A 25,201-nucleotide genomic window follows, 5' to 3' on the forward strand; every position below is an offset into this window, starting at 1 on the left:
GGCTTTTTGTATTGACGAAAGTTCTTAAAGTGGAACTAAACACTTTCATTAAAAACAAAAAACTTTAAAAATGGCTCCTGGATCACTATGTGATGTACTAGTAGGCATTGCATATTTTGGCAGACTTTCCTTCCAAACAATCTCTTCCAACATCACCCAGTGGGCTGAATGAAAAAACTGGACCAGTTTCCCTCTTCTACACATTGGAGTTGGATGGGTAAATCTTCCCTGCAGCGCTATTGTATTCTGGCACCAGGGAAACTCCTCCCTCAGCTATTAGAATACACAAATCCGTGCTGCAGCCTTTTGCCTGCAGCAGTGATCGATTGGCTTTTATCTGGCAGGGCAGTTGAACAGAAGTTAATCAGTAGATTGACTTTTTTGTTCAGCCATAGTGGCCACACATGGATCAAAATTCAGTCTGTCCTTACTGAACCAGCTGGATTTCGATCCATGTATGGCCAGCTGTAGTCTTTGGCATGGTGATAATACAATTTTTCTTTCTTTTTTTTTCCCCAGCTATGGCAGAAGTACACAAGCAACTACTTTTATACATCAAGTATTTGGTGGTTGTCTGCGATCTCGAGGTAAGAAATGATATGTGTTTTGTGAGTTATGTTTTTTCAATCTCGTAAGACCCAATATATAATTTGCAGAATTTGTGGAGCCAGCCAACATCGCTGTCTTATAAATAGAAGTTAGTATTGAAAGCCCAGTCTACTTTTTTCTCCAAGAATAATCCACTAGGGATCAGCTGTCCTCTGTTGCAGTTGATCAACGCTTTAAAAAAAATTAAAATAAAAATGTTCTTGTGTGTCGATCCTTTTGTATGTCACTAGCCTGAAGTGAACTTGCTATCCCTATCTTGTCTCTTTTGTGATCATTGTATGATCTGGTTTGGTGGTCACCTGCAAACTAAGGCCGCTTTTACATTATTTAAATGCATTGTAGAGCAGTCTGTTGATCTAGCCTGTCATTCTTTCTCCCTTTTCCGGAGAGGGTTGAATAACAGTTTAAACTGGACTTTCTTTTTCTCAGAGACCGGATTTTCACTGTAGTGGGCACACCCCAACATATACAATTTAAGTGAACCAGTTCATTTAAGTCATTTAGCTTTACCTCTGTAAAATTTTAGTATTAAAGTAAAACAAAACCCACTAATTTAATGGTTTCCCAAGGTAGCTATGTTCAAAGCAAGACCTTCAATCCCTTAAATGACTGATGTCATAGCTGATCACATGTGCAGCACCATGGAACCGGAGATCTAGAGACTAAAAAAATGAATGAAGTACGCAACAGACGTTTACAGTATTTGTGATTAATATTGCAAAGTTTAACGATTCTCATTTTACACTCTTTTTCAGTAAAATGTCTAAAATGCAAATCTGTATCTGACACATATGAAGATTGCCTTGACATTGCACTGGAGATAAAGGTAGCAGTTATTGAGCACTGGTTACAGTATTGACTTTTTAACTATATTAGTTGTCATGTTATCTTTCAGTATTATGCATTAAAGCCAAATTCCAGATGTTGTGTTTTTTTTTTTTCTTTAGGGTATGAATAGTATGGAGAAGGTTTTTCTGATGTCTGTGGTGCCCATTGGAGAGAATTCCCCTCACTTCCTGCCCAAGACGCCTCTCATGAGGATGTGAGCGGAAGTCTCACCAAAGTGAACTCAGGCAGTGATAAATACCTTAGAAAATGGTAACACCTAAACAAATTTGGATGATCCTCTGTGCACTAATCACTCGTAATTATAAAACAATAAAATGTTATCCCCTGGCTGCTGCTAACACTGATAAAGTGCAGCACAACCATAATCCTGTGACTCAACTGATCATCATGTGTATGAATATACCACCACCAGATACTTCAACATATGTTCTTATATACATGTATGTAAATGGGTGTTCCATCTAACAAAACTCCCTTAAAAGTAACCTTCTTACATGTGACATGCAAAATCCACTTTTCTTTAAAGTCCAAATAACCACAACACAATTAAATAATAAAGTTCTTTAAAAAACACACAACTGTACTATGGTGAATAAATCTTCGTGTGATTGTCATTACTCTTATGCAGTGATATCCATTTGAGGTCCACCGCCTTTCACTCAGTATGCTCACCTGAATAAATTGACCTATGGAATAAATAGGTCACTGTGCACTTGAGGGGTCTCCGTCATCTCATTTGGATATTTACAGATTTATTATCAAACCTCCCCTTCTCTCCAGATCTTATTAGGCACAGCAGTAGGAACCAACACACCTCCAGTAAGCTCCTCAGCTCAAAGAAATTAAAAAGCCATCATAATGCTTTACCTCTTTTAAAACTGCACTTTATTAAAATAATAAAAAAAGTTGTACTCGCAAAGAGTGCTATATTCCCAGTGCACAACAGTATTTTTGCTTTAACCGCTTGCCGCCCAGCCACCGCATATAAACGGCGGCAGGGCGGCGCTCGTAGGCAAAAGCATGTTTTAAAACGGCTGCCTTCAAAACAGGTAGGGGCGCGCGCGCCCGCCCTACCTGTCCCGCGGGTGTCAGCAGCGGGTCTCCGCCGGTTTTTACCGGCCGTTTTCCCGCGATGAGCGGTGATCACTGACAAAGAGCAGGGCTGCATTGTTTACACACAGCCTGCTCTGTGACAGTTCGCCGACAAGCTGAAGAGGGAGAGAAGAGTTTCTCTCCCTCGATCAGCCCCCCCCCCGTCCAGTACACACCCCTGCCCCCTAGTAAAACACTCCCCTTACACAGCAAATTCTAAAAATGTTAACCCCTTCCTCCCCAGTGACATTAGTACAGTTTCAGTGTTTTTTTTTCACTGATCACTGTATTGGTGTCACTGGGGATGTCAGTGACCCCAAGTCAGTTCCCCCCCCCCCCGTGTCAAAATGTCCGCCGTAGTCCCGCCATAAGTCGCTGGTCGCTGTCATATGTCGCTGATTGCCGCCATAAGTCGCTGATCGGCGCCATTATTAGTATAAATAAAATTCCCAGTATCTTTCCCGCCATTTGTAAACACTATAACTTTCACGTAAACCAATTAATTTACACATATTGGGTTTTTTTTTAGCAAAGGCAGAAATTTATGACTAAATTTGATTTTTGCATTTTTTTTTTTACTGGACATGTTTTATAGCAAAAAGTCCAAAATATTGTTTTTTTTCCTCAAAATTGTCAGCCTTTTTTTTTATAGCACAAAAAATAAAAACCGCACAGGCGATCAAATACTACTGAAAGAAAGCTCAATTTGTGGGGAAAAAAAGGATGTAAATTTCATTTATGTACCGTATTGCATGACCGCGCAATTGTCCGTTAAACTAGCGCAGCGCTGTATAGCAGAAAAATGGCATAAATTGCAGTATTTATACCATAGATTGTAGACGCTATAACTTCACACAAAGCAATCAATATACACTTATTGGGATTTTTTTTTACCAATAACATGTAGCAGAATACATTTTGGCCTAAATTTATAACCAACTTTGAGTTTACTATATATTTTTTATAGCTGAAAGTAAAAAATATTGTTTTTCTTCAAAATTTTTGGCCTTTTTTTGTTTATAGCGTGAAAAATAAAAAGCGCACAGGTGATCAAATTACACCGAAAGAAAGCTCTATTTGTGTGAAAAAAAGGACGTAAATTTCGTTTGGGTGCAGCATTGCATGACCGCGCAATTATCAGTTGAATTAGTGCAGCGCCGAGTAGCAAAAAGAGGCCTGGTCATTAAGGGGGGTAAATCCTCAGGAGCTCAAGTGGTTAAAATGTTAGTGCATTGTCCCCTTAAGGCCTGGGAATCGCTATCACCTCAATAGAATCCTCAGTCTGGTCACCTCCAGGTTTGTATGATGACATTAAGTTCTGCCCTGACATGTTTCCTCTCTAGACTTCATGACTTTCTCAAGGGTGAATTGGTAATATACAGTATGTACCATTTTTAATGAAACCGTGAGTGAGAAGGCAAATCATTTATTTTATTTCTCATGCAATTCATATTCAACTGTAGGTCATAACAGAATGGCATCTTAAAACAAAACCTGGGAAACAAATTAAATGACCCCTGTTCAAAAGTCTGAATATCCTTTTAGTTCTCTTTCTTTTGACAAAAAAAAAAAATACGTAGTATAAATTCCAGAACCACATGTCAAACATTCATAAACAACCTTTTAACAAAAGTGCACAGTCACAAATTTGTCAGTATTAATACAGTAAGACATTTCACTCCTGTAACTCAGCACCTCCACCATCAGCAGAAGAAAAGTCCACCCACAATACAGAAATAAGCCCATAATTTTCTAATTTCTACATAAAGACCTCACAATATTAGCGGCATAGGTTACAGAGTGACATTGTTACTGTAGCTACCCTTCATTCTTAATGTGTATTGCCCTCTTTTGTAATAGTTATCCATGAGGCCCCGAATTCTCGCAGCTGGTATAGCTGCCCATTTGTCTTAGCAAAATACCTCCCAGTTCATGCAAAATCTTTAGTCATTTTGCACGAACTGCACGTTTGAGATCTCCCCAGAGTGGCTCAATGATATTAAGGTCAGGAGCCACTCCAGAACCTTCACCTTTTTTCTGCTTTAACTGTTGGATGGTCGTGCTGGAAAGTCAGAGTGCCCTATGTGCAGCTTTCGTGCAGAAGAATGCAAGTCATATGCCAGTGTTTTCTGATACTATGAAGCATTCATCTTGCCATCAATTTTCACAAGATACACATATCAGTGAGCTAACGTGCTTCACAGCTGAGATGGTATTCTTGTAGCTATAGGCCATGTTGACCCCTCTCCAAACATAGTGCTTATGGTTGTGACCATAAAGTTCTATTTTGGTCTTGTCACTCCAGATTACAGTGTGCCAGAAGCTGTGAGGTGTTGTCGGGCATATTGTAACCGGGCCTTTTTTTTTTGTAGCGTGAGCTCAGTAAAGGCTTCTTTCTAGCAACTCGACCATGTGGCTCATTTTTGTTCAAGTATCGTATTTTGCTCCTTGAAACGGCCACATCATCTTTTTCGAGAGCAGCCTGTATGTCTTCTGTTACCTGTGGGTTTGTATCCCGAATAATTTTTATGGCAGTTGTGGCTGCAGTCTCTTGGTCTACCTGATCTTGGCTTGGTATAAAGAGATGAATTTTCCACTTTTTGAAAGTGCTACTAAACTCACAACAGTAAAATTAGTCTGCCTATGCAGTAAAGCATGCTTATTATACGGACTGTGGAACCTAAGGGGTTAATTCTTTGCATTGTGTAAAAAAGATGTTTGATCCTGTCTACTCTGATCCTCCCCTTCTACTGTGCCTAATCCATCTGCTGATAGAACAGAACCTTGGGGGCAAGCTGCACATGCTTAGTTTAGTGTGTGTGGCTAGAGAGGTTTTTTTTTTTTTATTCTTGGAAGCGTGCATATGATTAGCACAGGGCCAATCGGCGATGTCCAGACAGAGGGTCAGGGGTTATACAGCCTCATAGGACAGTCGGGAGAAGAGAAGCTTTAGCCAGCGACACTGATAGACTGCTCAAACTACTGATGAGAAAAAGATATTTAGCTGTTTATATTTACTAAAATGATTGCATTTCCAGGGTCTGTGTATTGTGGGGGACCAGATATAGTGAATGCAGGGTCCTGGGTTTAGTAACATTTTAATAAGTGATTGAACTGACTGGCATATTCAAGGCTTTGGATATCTTTTTATATCCTTTTCCATCTTTATAAAATTCCATTACCTTGTTACGCGGTTCTTTTGACAGTTCCTCTCTGCTCCCTATGGCTCAGTATCTAGCCTGCTCAATGCATCCATATGAGAGCTAACAAACTCCTTGACTATTTATACACAGACACTAATTGCAATTAAAAAAGCCTCAGATGTGGGAAATTAACCTTTTAATTGCAATTTTATCCTGTGTGTCACCTTGTGTGCCTGTAGCAGGGCCAAACATTACAGGGTATGTAAACTTTTGATCAGTGCCATTTGGGTGATTTCTGTTCTAATTTAAAAAGTATGTAGCACTATGTGATAATAAATGGCTTCAAATAATCACTATCCTTAAATAAGTTTTTGCCATGATCAGTCATGTATTCAATATTGATGCCGAAATGTCACAATTTCTGTCAGTGTATTCAAGCTTTTGAGCACAACTGTGTGTATATATAAGCTGATTTGTTTATTCATTATTACTTAGTTACCAGTGCTATATTGGAATCTACCATCACCGTATTAAATCTACTCACTGCCACTAGCAAGATAATTTGTCACTACAATTACACAGCAATGGTCAGGGCTCAATGTAAACATATATATGCTTTCCAAAAACCATCATGAATGTTACATCTCACATACTTAAAACCGCCTCTATATCGATATGATGCCACTACCCTATTCTCTTAATATTCCGCTTTTTCATACCCCAATAAATATGTTTGCATCATATTAGTATAGAACCATTAAGTATGTGAGGTGTAGCACTAATGATATGTTTTTGGAAAACATATATGTTTACATTTTTAGCCCTGTCTGCTGTTGTTAAATAGTGACAAAACTAGCGCTGCAACTGATTATTTTCATAATCAGTTGGCCGATTTTATTACTTTGATTAATCGGATAAAAATCCCAGAGAGCGCGGTGTATAATTTATTATATAAAGGTTAAAAAAAAGACCTTTTATTCTTGAATTTCTATATGCAGAAGAAAATATAAATACCCAGCTATATGGAACAGAATTTGTAATCCACTCTGAAAATAACATACAGAAGTGAATAAAACAAAAACTAAAATAAATATATATCTATAAGTAGGATATATTTGAAGTATGGTATTTTTAACTGCGAGTCACATGAAGCCATGTGCAGGGCATATAAATCTTTTATATTAAAGTAGTACTAGTGGCTGAGACTTTTTTGCATGGATGAAATCATTTAAAATATAATGCATAATACTGAAACTTTTACTATAAATGTTATTATAATGTTTTCTATTACCTCCAGTCTATCAGCCTCCAGCTTCTCTGGGTTCAGATGCTGATTTTCCCTGCACAGAGCCCTTTAGATGATTTGTAAATGTGTTTTTTATTTTTTTTATAATATACCATACCTGCTCCTGTAATGGTTTTGCACAGAGCAGCCCCCATCCTTCCCTTTTGGGTTCTCCTGCCTTCAGCGAGCCCCTATAGCAATCAGCAAAGTATAGTATAGAGTGCACCTACTGCAAGATAAGACTCCTGCCTTTAGAATCACCTTAACTCGCTTCCTTCTCATGCCCAAGGACTGTATGAGGAAGGGTTGTAACAGGGTTGTAACAGCGCAAACACTGCAAAGTCCTGGGAAATGGTAGTATGGGTGATGGTGGTATTGGTGGCTACTGTATGAAGAGCGTAGGATTCCGTGTGGCACTGAGGGCAAGGCTTCCAAATAAGCTGTAGCAACTTCTGTAGATGAGAAAAAGGAGAGAAGCGCCTCTAAGTGCAATAAGTCTTTTAATTCAAGTCTAAATGTAGAAACACTCACATGTGTGAAGTAATCATAAGCATAAAAACCGTGGTTAACAATAGTTAACGGTGGGGTGGTAACCCGGGTGAAGAGCCGTCATCTCTCTGCGATGTGGGGAGGTCAGCTGCTTGAAAAAGGAGTGCACTTCCGCCTTCCACGGCCAGTGCATGCTCCGAAACGCGTCGCCGCCGCTACGTTCCAGCGTGCGTTCCATCCGGCTTTGAGGGAGGACGTGCATGAAGGCTGGCCTCACCACTGTTCCCCCTCCAGCCACCACGCTGTTCCAGCCGAGAGCTGACCTCCCCACATCGCAGAGAGATGACGGCTCTTCACCCGGGTTACCACCCCACCGTTAACTATTGTTAACCACGGTTTTTATGCTTATGATTACTTCACACATGTGAGTGTTTCTACATTTAGACTTGAATTAAAAGACTTATTGCACTTAGAGGCGCTTCTCTCCTTTTTCCCAAGGACTGTATGTCCCATGAGGCATTGTTCCTTTCACATCCACAAGTTCTCAGGCACTTACTGACCTGAACTGTGTACCGAGCTGTATGTGTGCTGCACTGTGTATACTGATATGTATGAATGGTGTATTGAGCTGCACTGTTTTTCCTGATATGTATTATGCATTCTGTATGCAGGTCAACTAATCAATAATGAAAATAGTTGACAGCGATTTTCATAATCACTTATGTCGATTAGTTGTTTCAGCCCTAGACAAAACATCTCGCTATTGGCAGTGAGTGTATTTAACCACTTGACCTCCTGAAGGTTTTACCCCCTTCATGACCATGGCACTTTTTGCTATTCAGCACTGTGCTAGTTTAAGGGGAAACTGCTTGGTCATGCAACACTGTACCCAAGTGAAATTTATATAAGTTTTTTCACCCTAATAGAGCTTTCTTTTGGTGTTATTTGATCACCCTTTGAAAATTTTGACAAAAAACCCTATATTTTCTAAAAAATAAAAAAAAACCCTGTATTTTTTACTTTGTTATAAAATACATTTAATAAAAAAAAATCAAATTTCTTTAGTTAGGCCAAATTGTTATATGTACTAGAATTTACGCAACTACAGATGCTATACTGGTAATGTCAGTGATCAGTGACGTATATTGTGATAGTGTGGTGGGCAATCTGATGCAGACACTGGCTGGGAGCGACACCTGACATTGATGTTGCTAGTGACACTTCTATAGTGATCAGAATACTATACCCTGTACTAATGACACTGGCTAGGAAGAGGTTAATATCTAGGAGCAATCAAGGGTTTACAGGGATGTGCAAATCGTATCGATCGCCTGATTCCCAGGAAATGCTGTTCTGGGTGTCGGGCAGGTGGTGGTGTGTTTTTGTTTTTTTGTTACATTTAGCCCTGCTACAACAGTTTACTTTGTGGTGCGCTTTTCATGTCCATTTTCAATGCTAAAGGTAGTTTTTGAGCTGTTCAGGTGTGATTCAAATCTGTCTTCTAGCCGATTTTATGCAAAACCGGTTATGAATCGCCTTCTATGTGAACAGTTATCTCAGAATACCACTATACTCTATGCTGGAACACTCCAAACTCGCACAGGACCTTTTTTTTTTTTTTTTTTTTTTTTTTTTGACCTGATCACTGCATAGATGTGAACGTCCTTCATTGAAAACCATGTGTTTTCAGATGCCATGCAACTATGCCTTCCAGGTCGCTTCTGATCCACATCAGATTTGCATCAGCATGAACCAGGACTAAGGTTCTATTCATACATGGGCGTTCTGGGATTGCAGCAGAATCTGTGAGATTGTGCATGCAATCTCAAAATGCACTACCCTCGCAAAATGTAGATTCAGGTGCCATTTTTTGCAATGGCACCTAAAATGCAGTGTGGTTTTGCTGTGATTGTTGCATTATTTATCGTGTAGCAATTGCAGCAAAACACATCGTGTTTATTTTGTCACCCAGAAAGGAGCAGGAGCTTCTTTCGTGCAACAAGCTTCACGTGATGTGATAAATCACGACAAAAATGAACTGTTTTTTAGGTGCCATTGAAAATAATGGCACCTGAGCCAGAGTTTTATGATTGTAGTGCATTTTGAGATCGCGGGCAGAATCGCAGCAGTTCTGCTGTGATCCCAAAATACCCAGGTGTGAATGGAGCCTCGTGGAGCATACACTGGAGCTTGATTTGGCTGCTCAGCATGCACTTTTACTGCGCACCCAAGTGCTTCTGTGTGCGAGGGTAACCTGAAGGAATAAAGGTTCTTGTTTTTTTTTCCCCATCATTGGGACTGGCACCTTATTTATTCGCTCAGCAGATGCGCTTCTGCTTAGCGGTAAGAGAGCCCAATATTCCCCTTTCCTGATGAGCACCCAGTCTGTGCTCATCATACTACAAGGTCTCTCCCCTCCCTGCTAGTCCCAGGGTGCGGTGCTGGAGACAGGCAGGGAGGTGAGTAGGAGGTAAACCGTGCAATGTTAAAAACTTATTTAAATATGATTTTGTTTAAAATGTGTGTTTTTTGTGGGTTTGTTTTTTTATCAGGACTACCAAAGTGACTGCAGAGCTCAATCCCAGTCTTTAAGGGACACATATTGATCTCTGCAGTCACTTTTGCAGCAGTTGTTTTCTAATTCCGGGTTACAATCCAGGACCAACAATTTTGCCCTTTGAAGCTTAGGAAGCTCTGATATGACTTCCCACCTATTAGCTAGGTGTCTCATCACACAGTGAAAGCAAAAGCATGTTAAATCACTTCCACTTTCAACGTGACACATGTCGTTACTTTCACACCTGCAAACACACACATGAATCTTATGGTGTTTAATTGATCCATATAGTAGGGTTATGGATGTGCTGCACTTTTTGGTATATTTAAGTTCTAACACCCATCCACTAAGCAACAGTGGAGAACAATGGTTACTTTTATGCAAGGAAAAAAGTAACCTAATTTCTCTGAAAGAAGCACCATTTTAACCACTTGCCTACCGTGCACTTTCACCCCCTTCATGCTCAGGCCAGTTTTCAGCTTTCAGCACTGTCACACTTTTGACAATTGTGCGGTCACGCAACACTGTACACATATGAAATTCTTATAATTTTTTTGAGACCGAGCTTTCTTTTAGTGGTATTTGTAATCACCGCTGGTTTTTTTATTTTTTGCTAAACAAACCAAAAACTAAAAATTTTGAAAAAAAAAGTTTTTCTTCGTTTCTGTTATAAATTGTTCTAAATAAGTAATTTTTCTCCTTCACTGATGTGCGCTAATGAGGCTGCAGTGGTGGGCACTGGTAGGTGGCACTGATGGGCATTGACAAGCATTACTGATGGGCACTGAAAGGCAGCACTCATATATGGCATTGTTAGTTGGCACTGTTCGGCAGCACTGAAAGGCAGCTCAGATGGGCACTGATGTGGCATTGATGGGCACTGGTAGGCACTGATATGTGGCATTGGACACTGAAAGGTGGCACTGATGGGACTACACTGATCATCAGTGCCTTGATGATCAGTGTACATGTCCCCTCTGAGGAATGCCGATTACCGTCTCTCCTCTCGTCACAAGCTGTCAGCGTGACCGCTCGTGAGGAGAGAAATGGCAATAACTGACATTTCCTTATTTACATACGATCAGCTGTGATTGGACACAGCTGATCACATGACAGCCAATGTCATTGGCTCCTTCCACTGATTGGTGATCTGCTGTGTTCCAGGGACACAGCGCACCACCGATCGCCCCCCTGGTTAGAGTGGGAGGACGTCAATGTGACGTCGTCCCAGAATGAGAGAACCGCCGTGCTCCCGTCATTACCTTATGGCAGGCGGGAGGCGGTTAATAAAATTGCATACCTTTTTAACAGGTTCCCGCCCGGCCTATAGCCAGATGGCGGCTGGCAAAACACCTCGTCCCTCTGGGTGGACGCCATATGGCGTCCTTTCAGGCATGCACAGCTTGCCTGTCCGCAGAGCCGCAGCCTGTACCTCGGACACGGCCGATGACAGATCTGTGTACCAGCCCTGTTGCCGGTACCATGTGACCTGCTGTGACCAATCACAGCAGGTCACATGACAGTTGTATACAATGGATGGCTTCCTTTCATGCCATCCATTGTATACAAGTGTGGCTAGCTGTGAATGGTCACAGCGATCACATGCACAAGCTGGGCCAACCACAGCCCAGCTGTGTCATGTGATTAGCTGTGGCCAAATCACAGTTAAGGAAAAAAAAAATCCTGAATGAATCGATTTCATTCAGGTAAATGCTTGCTTATAGCAAAGTAATTCTTTGCTATAGGCAAATTGTGTTAAAAAAAAAAAAAATACTGATCACTTCCCCAAAGTAGTACAATGTTACTATGCTAACATTATACTACTTTAGTCATAGTGAAATATGAAAAAAAAAAATCTTTAAAAAAGAGAAAAAATAACAATGATACATTTTTTAAATTTTTTTTTGTACTGTCACCAGTCAGTGTCACTGGTAACAGTATGTAAAAAAGAAAAATTGTGGAAATCATTTTTTTTTCTTCATTTCTGAAAAATTTGCAAAAAAATTACAACTTCAAAAAACTCACCATGCCTGTTATGAAATACGTCGGACTGTCTACTTTGCAAAAAGGGGTCATTTGGGGGATATCTGTACTGTTCTGACATTCTTGGACCTCAAGAAATTAGATTGGCCGTCAGTATTTCAGGATTGATCAATTTTCAGATATATCCCATAGTTTGTGAACTCTATAACTTTCCTACAGACTAAATAATAAATACTAATTTGGGTTATTTTCACCAAAGACATGAAGTAGAATACATTTTGGACTAAATTTATGAAGAACAATTATTTATTTGCAAACTTTTATACCAGAAACAAAGAAACTTTTTTTTTTCTTCAAAATTTTTTATCTTTTTGTTTAGCAAAAAATAAAAACCCAAGCGGTGATTAAATACCACCAAAAGAAAGCTCTAGTTGTGTGAAGAAAATGATAAAATTTTAGTTTGGGTACAATATTGTATGACCGCACAATTGTCATTCAAAGTGTGAGAGCGCTGAAACCTGAAAAATGGCCTGGGCAGGAAGGGGGTAAAAGTACCCGGTATGGAAGCAGATAAGACAGTTGTTGGGATTTACAACTAGCATTAAGCATGCTGTTCGAAATGTTTGCAAAGCTGCATTTCTAAGATCGGAAAGCAATGTGCTCTTCTTTGTATCATGTTTATTTGGTAGGCACTACTAATAAAAGTAAGAATACCTTGTCTATAGTTACTTTTATATCAGTGAGCACATATTTTGAACTGTTATTGCATTGTTCACTTTTGAAGTAATTTTTATGTGATTTAAAAATTTTGACCAGGTTTGTTTTTCCTTATAATATGCCAAGTTGATTTGTGTTGTGCTTCCTAGTAACTGATTCTCTAGTAAAAGATATGTTAAATGTAAAATGTAATATTTATGTTCTCATGCCCCCTAAATTCTTAATTATGTTTGAATTTTTCAGTCTTCACATAGTATAAACCAAGCTTTGGAAGAGTTTGTAAAAGCCGAACAGCTGGAAGGAGACAATGCGTACAAATGTAGCAAGTAAGATTTTAAATATATTCACTCCTATGCATTCTACACATGACAGTAAACATTTTTCTGACCCACTCTTATGAAAGTTGTGTAGTAGTCTATGCCCCTAACAATGTTTGATCCCACATACCGGTATGCATTGCCTTCCAATCAGACAGTATTTTAGCTGAAATTATGATTTAAGGTGTGATAAAAAAAATATTTAAATGTGATAATGGTGGGATACAGAGTGTAAGCTGGTTGTGGAGCTGGGAAAGGGATTTATGAATAGAAAACGAGCTGATTGTGGACCAGGAGGGAAGTAAGAGGGGAGACAGAATGTACAGTAGCTCTTTAAAATAAAATATTGCTTGCTATGCCACCTCATCTTTGAAAATTGTATAATTTGATTAAGAAATCATTGTTTGACTCATGATTTAAGAAACTCCTTCATCTTCCAAATGTTTGTTCTCCTTGTTCTGTGATGGGTGACTGCCAGAAATGTTGACATGCAAAGGGGTATATGAGGAATGGAGTTGGGAAACCTTGAGGAACAGTTGGCTTTCTAGAGGTGTTGCAGTTATAGAAGAATGCTGGAGGGCCAGATGAGCGAATTGCTTTTTATTTGACTCGAGAATGCAGTTTTCAGTTATTTTAATACCTCATTGGTGTCTCCGTCTATACCGCTAAATTTGGAAGCGTACACTCTATAATGGCTTTTTACTATAGAACATGTATATAGATGGCCTAGCGAGTGCGCTTCAAAGCAGCTAAATGCACAAAAAGGAACCACAAAGACCTTTCTGTAAGCAAATGGAAAATGGAAGTGCAGCGCTAAGATGAATGGTAACAATAGGATCAAAATCTTATGTAAGAATTACTAAAAGATATAAAGTCCAATGTGGTGAACTAAATAGGTGAACAGTCCAAAATGATATATCGTGCCTTTAATCAGTATGATCACTGCTCCAGTATCCCGATGTGAAAGTATGGAAAGATTGCCCACTCACCGGAAGCGCAATCTTAATGCGCATATAGAGATCCCAACTAGCCGGAGGTCCTATGCAGGTACTAGGATGATCCTCAGGTGGTCCCTCTAGCTGGAGGTCCTATGCAGGTACCATACTTTTCACATCGGGATACTGGAGCAGTGATCATACTGATTAAAGGCACGATATATCATTTTGGACTGTTTACCTATTTAGTTCACCACATAAGATTTTGATCCTATTGTTACCATTCATCTTAGCGCTGCACTTCCATTTTCCATTTGCTTTTTACTATAGGAGAAAAGCACTGGGGAAATATGAGAACCTTACAATAGCTGCTGAAGTTGAATGGATCAATCCATGCAGTCTTTACAGAACATAATTAGCTTCTTGGTGGATTCAGACTGTAAGGTGCTGCAAGGAGCCAACCTTGACTGGTGCAGTGCTCTTGTAATAAAAAGAACTTTGCTAATAGGAGGGTGACCAGAGTGACAGGGATAAGCTACTCTGTGTGCTGCTTTTCTTTTCACCTCCCAGTTACAGAATGGGGGAATGACTGGACCTGTAAGTAGATACAAATCAGGTCTCCTTTCCTGCCAAACATGAAAACAGATTTTTGATTGGCTTTTGCAAGTATTTTTTCTTAATAAAGGCCTGCAGACTTGCAATCAGAAATACATGCTGTACAAAAGCAGGAGGTGGGGAGGCAGTCACTTTTTAGCTTGTTCTTTTACCGTTTGAAAGAAACCTGTCATCTGAGAAATATGGGAGCAGCCACCTTTGACATCTGTTTGAAACACAGCTCTATGGCTGGTATCCTTATGTTTACTACACTACTTGGTGATGCACTGATCGGAAAAAGCATATCAGCTGTCAGCGAGCCACTATTGCAGAGAGGATAAGGATTGCAGTTCTGGAATATTCAACTCCAAAATCAAGTCACTAACCATACCACCAATAATTCTACCTACACTGTTTTATTTTAAACTAACATTTTTCCTTTGTGCTTATCTTTGCTCCTTGCTTCCTTAGGTGTAATCAATTAGTTACAGCAACAAAGAAATTTACAATTCATAGAACATCTAATGTCCTGACTCTGTCCTTGAAAAGGTTTGCTAGTTTCAGTGGAGGAAAACTTTCAAAGGTGAGTTCAAAATGGATTATGGTCCCCATTGTTTATAGTTTCTGTAAAAATTCTTGCCCTCTTTAGGCCTTATGCACACATTACATTTTAACAACTCTCCTCTTGACAGCAGCATTTTGTCAGAAAAATCCACCTGATGCTTGTAAAAGTGTCTAATGCTTTTAGAAGTGTTTAAGCGCATTTACAGGTGTCAAGCGCTTGGACAGAGTAATTCTGGTCTCTGACATGAATTAAATCTCAAGCGCTAAATGTGTCTAACGTTCACACGTGTTTTAGGTGCGTTTGCATGCATCAAGCATTTTTTTTTTTCCTGTCAAAATACTGCAGCTCCTGGGTGCACTGGCAGAGGATTTTTTTTACAGCTCTTAAAAGCCCCTGCCACTAAAACCTTCTAAAAGTGTGCATGGACACATAGGACAATATGTAGGGGCCTTTGCAAGTTGTAAAAATTAAAAATAAGCTTGATGCCCTGAAAAGTGGCTGCAAAAGTGGCCTCAATTCTATGATGTACATTCAGATTATATATCATACAGTATCATCAGGGATACATAAGATTAAATAAAAATAAAGGTCAGAGGCTCCAACATCGGTTAGTATTGCAAAATATAAACAGTAATTTTGCTCAATAACCAAAAAAGCCAAAAAATGTGAATAAAGAATTCACAGAAAAAAGGACATGCAATACTGAATTAATCTTCAAAAATATGCTTTATTAGCTCCGCTGGCTACCAAGAAGGGCTTATGTCCCCATTTATTGATGTTACATATGTGCTATTGTGATGATTAATATACAGCCAGTCTGCATTTTTTTGAATGTCCCGTTTCCCACTACGGTTATGCACCCCACTGTGCCTCTGCTGCTGATGCAAAAGACTAGTATGTCGTTAATCCAGCAGCATAGCATCATTTCAGGCCTGCTGTGATGTCCTTTTTTGTTTTAATCTTTGTTTTAATCTTTGTTTTAGGTTGTTTTGTGTCATGTCTTTGAGGTGATGGTTGATTGCAGCTCTAACTTGAGTACTTTTCATGTGCAATTATGCTAATAAAGCATATTTTTCAAGATTAATTCAGTATCATACATCAGATTAACCCCATCTTCATTTCGCCGCATAACCCCCAGCACAGCAAAAAATCAAATGGCAAAATTAACTGCTTAGAATATTGACTATTGAGCTAGTATGAGATTACTTGAGAGGTGGAAATAAGACAACCAAAAGCCTGAGTGAAACGGTTGCAAAATTTTAAAAAACTGCATATATGTCAAATAGAATTGCTGCTGATTTTTTTTTTTTTTTTTTTTAATTTTCTGTTTACAACACTTTCTAGGAAGTTTTTGAATAATAGTACAGTATTTGTGCGTTTTTTGTTTTTTGTTTTTTTTATGGTTTTATGGAATTATTTCAAAATGTTGAGGTTTTTTTTGCATAATAATGAGCACTAATAGACATTTTATCTTCAATTTTAGGAAATTAAATACCCAGAATACCTTGACATCCGTCCCTATACCTCTCATCCAAGTGGAGAGGCGCTTATATACAAACTGTATGCTGTACTTGTACATAGTGGCTTCAGCTGTCACACTGGACATTACTATTCCTATATAAAGGTACGTTTATAATTTTAAACATGTCGGCTTGTTTGGTTTTTCCATTAAGTCAAGTTGAAGCAAACCTGCGAAAAATAAAATACTGAGGCAATGCATTGTATACCACTGAACATCTTCGCAGTGTTTTCCTGTCCCTCTCAGGTGGAGCTCACTGGTTATTTGCTTTGCACCTAGTTTCCCTGACAGCATAGATTGGCATTCTGCTGTTTTAAAATGTGTCTATTTTTCTATAGTTCACAAATGCATAATCTTCTCTGCTGTACTCAGTTTGCTTTTTTTTAATGGTTTAAAGATGAAAGTACATATACCTGCAGGATTCAGGCTTTCATGACCTCTCCAGCACTAGTTGAGGCACTCTCCTTTCTGTTTCTTTTGATGGTGAACTGTCATTGGCCATGAAGAGATCTACTGTATCTCACCTTACTTGCATTGTTAATAATTAGCAGAAATTTATAACTCTGCGAGCTGTGACAGACCTTAATCAGTAGGGCGACTTGTAAAATCTTAACTCAGTCTCATGTTGCCAGATGGATGAGGTCACGTGAAGCAATATGGACAATGTTGGCAGTCCAGGGCATTTCCTTTCATGCATATTTCCTTAGCAAATAGGTCAATGCGGTGCAAATTTTACTTCCTACAACTTCATTTAGTTAATATTTAGTTTAGTATGTGATGACTAACACTTATGTGCTGTTTGAAAACATGCTATAGGTCACCATATTTTGTGATATGAATTTTCACCATCTTTTTATAATTGCTTTGATTCTAGCACTTTTTTCTTTATTGTGCGATTTCTGTTGTATTGCAGGCTAGTAATGACCAGTGGTACCTTATGAATGATTCTATTGTGTCTAGTGCAGACATCAGGACAGTCCTCAACCAGCAGGCATACCTTTTATTCTACATCAGGTATTTTCTTTTTAATGCTTAATTTTTTTCCGCATATTTCTGTAAAGCCTTTATATGTTTTTGCCAAATAATTTATTTTAGCATTTTTTTTTCATTTTCTCTACATATTTTTCCCCAGATCCCAAAATGTTCCTAGTGGTGATTCATCATATGCTCTCCAATCAGCCAGCCCTAATTCCCCGCAACCCAGCTGCAGCCAGAGGGCAAGCGTGTCCAAGTTTTTGTTTGTAGGACCTCAACAGATCATTAAGGTGAGAGCCTGTTCTAGAGCATGTAAATTTCAGTTGCAAGAATTTGTTTGCTTTGGAACCAGTATGCATGCTGTTTTATCATCCTTTTGAGGGAGGCAGGATTCCTATAACATTTTGGGTTATACTTCTGCCTACAGGAGTTTGGTACACTGGCGAACAGGAAAAAGGTATAAGCAAGCACTTGTATAACCCCTCTTCTTCCCAGCATGCCTCAGTTTTTTTGCTAGTGTCCTAGGGAGCTGGATGCCTTCACTTCAGCTCTGTTGAAAAGTCTAATCTTTTTGCTAGTCTTCTAATATTGATGACTTCAAGATTTTTTGCTACACTGGTGGTGTTTTTTTTCCTCAGTAACTGCAATCAAGATTCCTTGCTATACTGCTGCTTAAGCTGGTCTCTACTTAGACGCAATCTGGGTCTTCAGCATAAGCTTTGGAGGCCTTACCTAAACCCCACTGAACTGGATGTGCTTTGCTAGCCAGGAATATGATCTGCAGGCACTGGGCTCTGTAGTTGACATTTTCCCAACCTGAGTACACACAGTGATACAGCGCCAGGTGGGACCCTGCCTCTTAAGATTCTGTGAGCCAGGCTGGTCAGGCTGAAACATCTCACTGGTGCAATTTTTATTTATTTAATTTTTATTTTACTTTCTCGCCGCTACCAGTTTATTATAGTAAGGGTGAAGACTCAGGAATCATGAACTGACTTTTATTGGGTGGAGTTCTGCACATGTGATCCATGCCTTTTTCCCACCATTCAGCCTGAAGGAAGCATCATACTGCTGCTTCTGAAGCATCACAAGGAACTCTGATCAATTTTCACTGTCATCCTACAGTGACCTGGTCACCTCTAGGCCACTTCAACCCCTCATCAGCACCTGCTTTCCGGCTTTGAGTATTGAGGCCTTGCCATCCCAGGCCTACAGTCTTTTAGAGCTCCTTAGCAGCTACCCCCCTATTTAAATCATTCTTTTTTTGAGGACTGGAAACACCCTGAAGGGTCCAGATCCCTTTTTGACAGTGCGCCCAAGCTCTTCCCCTTTTGAGGGGGAGCACACAAATCGGTGCGCTCATCCAATGCAACAGTTGTCCATATTAACCGGCACATTGTGTGATTGTAGCTTTGTGCTTCTGTGATGGCTTTTTTCCAGCATCATAACATGTCTTGCATGGTACTGCTTGAGAAGCTGCCGATACGTAAAAGAAACATCTGATTCAGTTTGGGAGACCTCTTGTATTTGGACTGGCTCCTAACACTGTCATTGGTGGCATCACCAGTGGCCGATGTATGATCCTGCCTCAATGCAGGGGGTCTCGAAGATTTGAAGGAACCTCACCCTGCTTTTTTGCAGTTCATAGGCATTCATTACTTCTCACTCAGACCACAGAGCTCACAGCCAAAGCTCTTCCAACCCCTCTAGTAACCTGTGTGCATTAAGATGCACCCCACTGCAAGTGGGGGCTGTTCATAAAGCTTTAAGACCTTTTAAAAGCATTTGGGAATTTAAGTTTTGCTTTGTAGCTATCAGGTGAAACCCCTGACATTAACCCTTTATTTGGCTGTCCGTCATCTTTTGATAGTATTCCCAAGGGTATATGCACTGTTTTAGTTGAAGAGTGGGTAACTCCCTATTATCCTTGTACCAGCAGGTGGAGCTCACAGCGGCTGAGCCAGAAGATCAAAGCGGACAGTGGAATGTGGCATAATACAATAAACTTTGGACACAGTATAGCAAGAATTGGGCGATAACTAAGCTCTAGGGCCCAGCACACAGGAAGAACCAACCTCTGGTTCTCCCTTGTTAAAACTTAACCTTCAAGAGATATTCCCCCCTCCCCCAGTCCTTTCCATTTCAAACCAGAACTCCTCTTTAGAGGGGAGTTTCTGTTTTTTGGGCACTATCCATCCCTTTGTGCCATTTACTACCCATCAGTATTCTCTTTTCCAAGGTATCTCCTGACCTACAAGATCATCAGGAATCAGCTCTGGTTGGTTCTTTTGCTGATGAAGTTGTGCTCATTCAACATACCCCAGATGTGATGTACTGGCTCTAAGCAATGGATTTGTGTCTACCCTAGTGTCTCTTCTCCTGGCATCCCCGTGTCAGAAAACCCAGAAGACACTCCATTAAGAGTGCCTGTTTTCTTGACCCTTGCAGTCTGAGCACCTTTGCTGGACCTTAATCCTGCAGATCTTGCTTAGCGATCACCTATCCCGGACTGAATGTTGGTAATTTTGGTTCACAGTGGAGCAAATAATTCGGGATAGCCCTCACTGAAGAGGTCTCCTTCCAAGTGGTTTTGTTCTCCCTTCCTGTGCTTCCTTGATATCTCAACTTTAGTGTCTCTTCCCTGCAGAAACCACCCTTTGAACTCATCAGGGATGTTACCTTAGATGACCTCGCCTGCAAAGTAGCCTTTTGGTTGCTATAACATCTATTAGACATGTCTCTGGGTTGGCGGCTCTCTTAAAAGGGGCCAATCCTCACAATGACAAGATTGTTTTAAGCTGGCCATACACGTGTAGATTTTCGGCCAAGCATATTCGTAAAAAAAAAAGCGCACAAAAATTCTTTGCACATTCAATGAATGGACGAATGTCGTTCGAAAATTGTCTCTTGCTTTTAACGTTCTATTGTAATGATTAGAAAATCAAACAAATATTCTTGAAATTAATGTTTTCGGCTGAAAATCTACATGTGTATGACCAGGCTTACACCCCAGTCCATCCTTTCACAGTTCTGCAAAGTGGATATCCAGTCTTAAGCCAATGCAACATTTGACCGCAATTTCTTGCGGCTGTACTCTGAAGTTAGATCTTTCTGCCTTGTTGGGCCTGTTGGTACAGTTCTGTTTTCTTAGTTGCCCACCCTTTTCATTTATTGCTTGGGGATGTCCCAGGGTTTATGTATCAATTGTCTGTCTTGTACTGTACGGTTAAGGTGAGAGGAATTTTGACTTGCTTGTAAGTTCCATATCTTGAAGTAATAGTGCAGGACACAGGTCACCCTCCCTAGCATTCCTTGATTATTCTACATTGCTTGCTACAAACTGAGGACTTGCTTGTGGGGTAGGGTTATAGGGAAGGTATTGAGGGCACTTTTCCTCAAACTTTGCCAGGGTCCAATCACTTAAAGGTCTGAACTTCTAACCTGGGTCTATGAATATCTTGTCTGTGCCCTGTACTTTACTCAAATATATGGAGTTTACAGAAGTCAGAATTCATTTTAGTTTAGTCATTTTATTATTCATTCTTGTGATTACATTATTCTGTTTTCTACCTGTGCATTGTCAGCTGTAGATAGAAAACTCTGACCTGGCTGTGCCTGTGCGGTGTCAAAAATCTAATTTGTTGTCACCAAATGTTCACTATCCACCAGCACAGTATTCCAAGATTTGGCAAGCCTGTACTTTCAGAACTCTTGACTAGCTAACATTACAGCATATGTAATTGCACAATGCAAACCTTACACAAATTAGGGACAGGATATTCGGAAATCTATTGCTGGTAAAAAACATTTAAATCACAAATGTCTACAATTTTGTTCTATTTTTATGTCCTTCAGAATGTAAAACACATGAATGGGAATCGGTCACCAAAATCTTCACTGAATGGTCCAGTTCCAAACAATAGCTGTGTTAATGTTAAAAGGCCAATGGGTGCAGTGCCAGTCAACCGGCAAGTGTCCATTAACTCAACAGTCAAGAAACAAAAAATTACCATCACTATCAACAAACAGCATCCTGCTCTTCAAGGACCACCATTTCATGATTCTCCCAATACTGAGTCTGCAGCTAGTGCAAGTCTGGCATCTGCTTCTACTAAACCATGTGCAACGCTGTCTACCTCAAGTGTCCCTACACAATCCGAATCGAAGCATGCACCAATCAGGTTGAACCGTGGAAATTTAGTCAATGGCAAGTCTAAAGCAACGTCCAACTTGCTAGTTCCTTATGGTACAGAATCTTCTGAAGAATCTGAAGAAGAACAGAAAGGGATACGCAAAAGAAGATGGAGTGGAAAGTGTGCAGATGGATCTGTCACAACAAACTGTCTTTGTGCACCCATGGATACACTAGATAGGACTGACAATTTGAAAGAGGAATTGAGGATATCTTTAGAATCCATTCCAAATAATCAGATTGAACTCACTAAACATGACGCTTGTGAACCATCAATGTCCAATTACCACAACGGTGAAAATCATGTAGGATCAAATATATCTGTCAGCGTCTGTGAATTGTCTAAGGATGTAAGTATATTGATATGTTATATAGTGAGGTGCTGTCTTCCAGTCAGTGCTGATTATCCAGATTGTGCCACTGTGACAAGAATTGGAAGGAAATGCCTCTAATAGAAGCACAAACGCCTGGACATGTAGTTACGGGAAGGTGTTTCTTTTGGTTTTTTTTTTAAATCTTTCAGTCCTGCTGTGGGCAAGCAGCAGGGCTCACTTGTCAGGTGGAAGCATTCGGGCTGCAGTGCTGCCGCCGATTGCTTCCACACAGTGCCAGATTCCGCTCCACTTTGTCCCCTATGTGATAAAAAAAAAATATTAAGTAAAAAAAAAAATAAAATGTTTTTCTTATTGTAAAATATCAAAGTTACGCCCTAGCAGATAACATCCCCCCTCCCCCCCCCCCAAAAAAAATTGAGGCCCCTCACATATACACACACGTACAAACGTAAAAGCACACACTGGGGCACCTACTTGTGAAAACGTTGATTGCGATACACATGTTACATATCACCGCGCACACCAGAATGAGAGCAATAATTCTAGCGCCAGACCTCTGTAACACTATATTTATGACTTATAAGGGGCTTTAAAAGTTTCGCCTATAGAAAATACGGGGTACTGAAGTTATCGCCATTTCACAAGCACACGCAAATTAACGTTTTGACATGCTGGGTATCTATTTATTCTGTGCAACCTCATCTTTTATATTTTTAAAAAAAATAAGGTAATTTATTGCTTTTTTTTTTTGTGACTTAAAATTAATTTGTACTTTTTCGTGAAATTTTGCGGTAATATGTGACAAAAAAATTGGAACTTCCAGTTTTTATTCTCTAGGGTCTGCTTTCAGAAAATATGTAATATTTGGGGGTTTTGTGTAATCTTCAGGCCTAACATGATTTTTTTAAATGTGTGCAAAAAACAGCTCTGGCAGTGAAAAGGATAAGCCGGACACTCGCCTTTCCTGACAAGCACTCAATCAGTGCTCATTACACTGCAAGGTCTCTCCCCACCCTGCTAGTCCCTGGGGGCGGGGCTGAAGACAGGCAGGGATGGTAGGAAGATATAAACCGTGCAATGTTAAAATTATTACACATTTAAGTCGCCATAAAGCCCCATTTGTTTTAAAAGCCCCAGGCATTCCTAATATCACCTCAGATTTAAATAAGGTTTTGGTTTAGATTTATTTCTTTTTATCTGGACAGGTAGATTATCATGAGGGACAAGTAGATTAGGGCACTGATTTAGTCCCTAGATAAGTAATTTTTTAAAACAAAATTTCCACACCCCTGAATCATTGAAAACACAAGTTTTGAGGTTTTGACCTATCTCAGCAACACGCGACCTGGAAGCAGATCACTGGAGTACCTGTGTACTTAGGTGATTTCCAGCGTCCAGTGGCATCGGCTAGATATGCTGTATATACATAGTTACATTGGTCCAAGCTGGACCAGTGAAACTTATGTATAAAATATGAATTGGGTTCAAAGGAAGTGTACAACATATTCACCTCCATATGCAAATCTATGCGAAAATTTGCAACTGTCACCTTATGCAAGAAGGTCAAACGATCGTGTTTTTCTTGATGGCCAAGCATCCTTCAATGTGTACTTCAATTTAGTTTTAATCTGTCTTTTGACTAAAATGCCATTTTAGTTTTAGTCGTATTTTAGTCATCTGAATTGTTTAATTTTAGTTGTATTTTGGACGACTAAAATCTCCAGTATCATAAACAAACATTATTGCTTTTTGACAAACAGAAGTGCAGCTTTAAAATATAAAAAAAAAACCTGTAAACTCTGTTGCACATATTACCGGAATGTAAAAACTTTAGAGGTCCTATTCACACCATATGCAGTAGTCCAATGTGTTTTTTTTTCTGCATCAAAAACAAATAGGTTATATGGTCTACAATAGCATAGTTCACACCAGTGCAATCAGTTTCATTTCCAGAAACAAACGTAGAACATGCTGCATTTTTTTTCTGCACTGAACTGTACTGGAATGTGGTAAAATGCACCTGAGCACACCAAAAACACACTGGAACACACATTTTCCATATTTAAGGTGAAGAAAAAGGGGGGGAGGGGGGGGGGAATTACACCGCAACACATAAAAAAACCACATGCAGAAGTGCATCCAGACTGCATTTCTATGGTGTGAACCGGTCCTAATAGTTCTCTGTTAATAATTAAAAGTATTGGGTAACATCTTTATAAATGTTGTAACAAGAATATTTCTATTTGAAGTCAAATTTTAATTTAGTTTTAGTCAGTTTTTTTTACTATAATACCATTTTAGTTTTAGTCGTGTTTTAGTCATCTGAATTGAAACTGAATTTTATTTTCGTTTAGTTTTCGTCACTGAAATGCAACCCCCAGCAGAAAGTTACCTTTGAAAAATACACTGTTTTGGATACTCTTTTGCATCTAAGGCAGAGTGAGAGAGTCCTTAAATGCATACAAATCCCTGCAACTGCATTTTGTGATTCTAACATGAAGAATGTGGTGATGCATTACTGAATTGATCATTTTTTTGAGTCACCTTGTATTTTAGCCATTAGTATATTTTTATTTTCTCTTTATATCTTACTATTTCAGCCCCACTTGTATTTATTTTCTTTTAAGAATCGGTTATCTTCCATAGAGGAGTGAAGAGAGCTATGAGAGTGCACAGTGCAGTAACCCACAGCAGCCAGTCATATATCAATTTCCTGTTGTTAGGTCATTTAAAGAAGATCAGACTGTTTGCTATAGGTTACTGCACTTTAAAGATGTTTTTGTTTTGTTGCTGCTTCATGATTTTTTCAGAAAGGATTACTTTAGTTTTAAAAGGAATTTGACATTTTTGTATGACAAATTCAATATACTGTGTTTTTTCATTTTAGACTGAATCTTCCTTTATTCTGGTCACAGAGGACACTGATAAAACAGCAGTTTCGCCAGCAAGCTATGCATGTGAAATCACAGCATCAGAGCAGAGGTAATACAGAAATATATATATATTCTTGTTGTCCACATTTCGTTGTTTAAGTTTTTTTTTTTT

At 39.4% G+C, this 25,201-nt stretch overlaps 1 protein-coding gene across 3 annotated transcripts in view; it reads left to right on the top strand.

Moving 5' to 3' along the window:
* The window catches only part of USP42 (ubiquitin specific peptidase 42), a 93,404-nt gene that overhangs the window by 48,149 nt on the left and 20,054 nt on the right, over window positions 1-25,201 (top strand). For all 3 annotated transcript variants that reach the window (XM_089682762.1, XM_089682761.1, XM_089682763.1), the window contains 9 exons: window positions 520-587; window positions 1,365-1,435; window positions 12,968-13,050; window positions 15,042-15,153; window positions 16,619-16,759; window positions 17,568-17,668; window positions 17,787-17,919; window positions 21,485-22,171; window positions 25,044-25,138. In XM_089682762.1, the coding sequence (XP_089538888.1) occupies window positions 520-587; window positions 1,365-1,435; window positions 12,968-13,050; window positions 15,042-15,153; window positions 16,619-16,759; window positions 17,568-17,668; window positions 17,787-17,919; window positions 21,485-22,171; window positions 25,044-25,138 (1,491 nt within the window). The remainder of the gene's footprint in view (window positions 1-519; window positions 588-1,364; window positions 1,436-12,967; window positions 13,051-15,041; window positions 15,154-16,618; window positions 16,760-17,567; window positions 17,669-17,786; window positions 17,920-21,484; window positions 22,172-25,043; window positions 25,139-25,201) is intronic.

This window comes from Staurois parvus, unplaced genomic scaffold (genome assembly GCF_062004578.1).
Source record: "Staurois parvus isolate SC_StPar_1 unplaced genomic scaffold, SC_StPar_1.0 ptg000297l, whole genome shotgun sequence".
In the NCBI taxonomy this organism is placed as follows: domain Eukaryota; kingdom Metazoa; phylum Chordata; class Amphibia; order Anura; family Ranidae; genus Staurois; species Staurois parvus.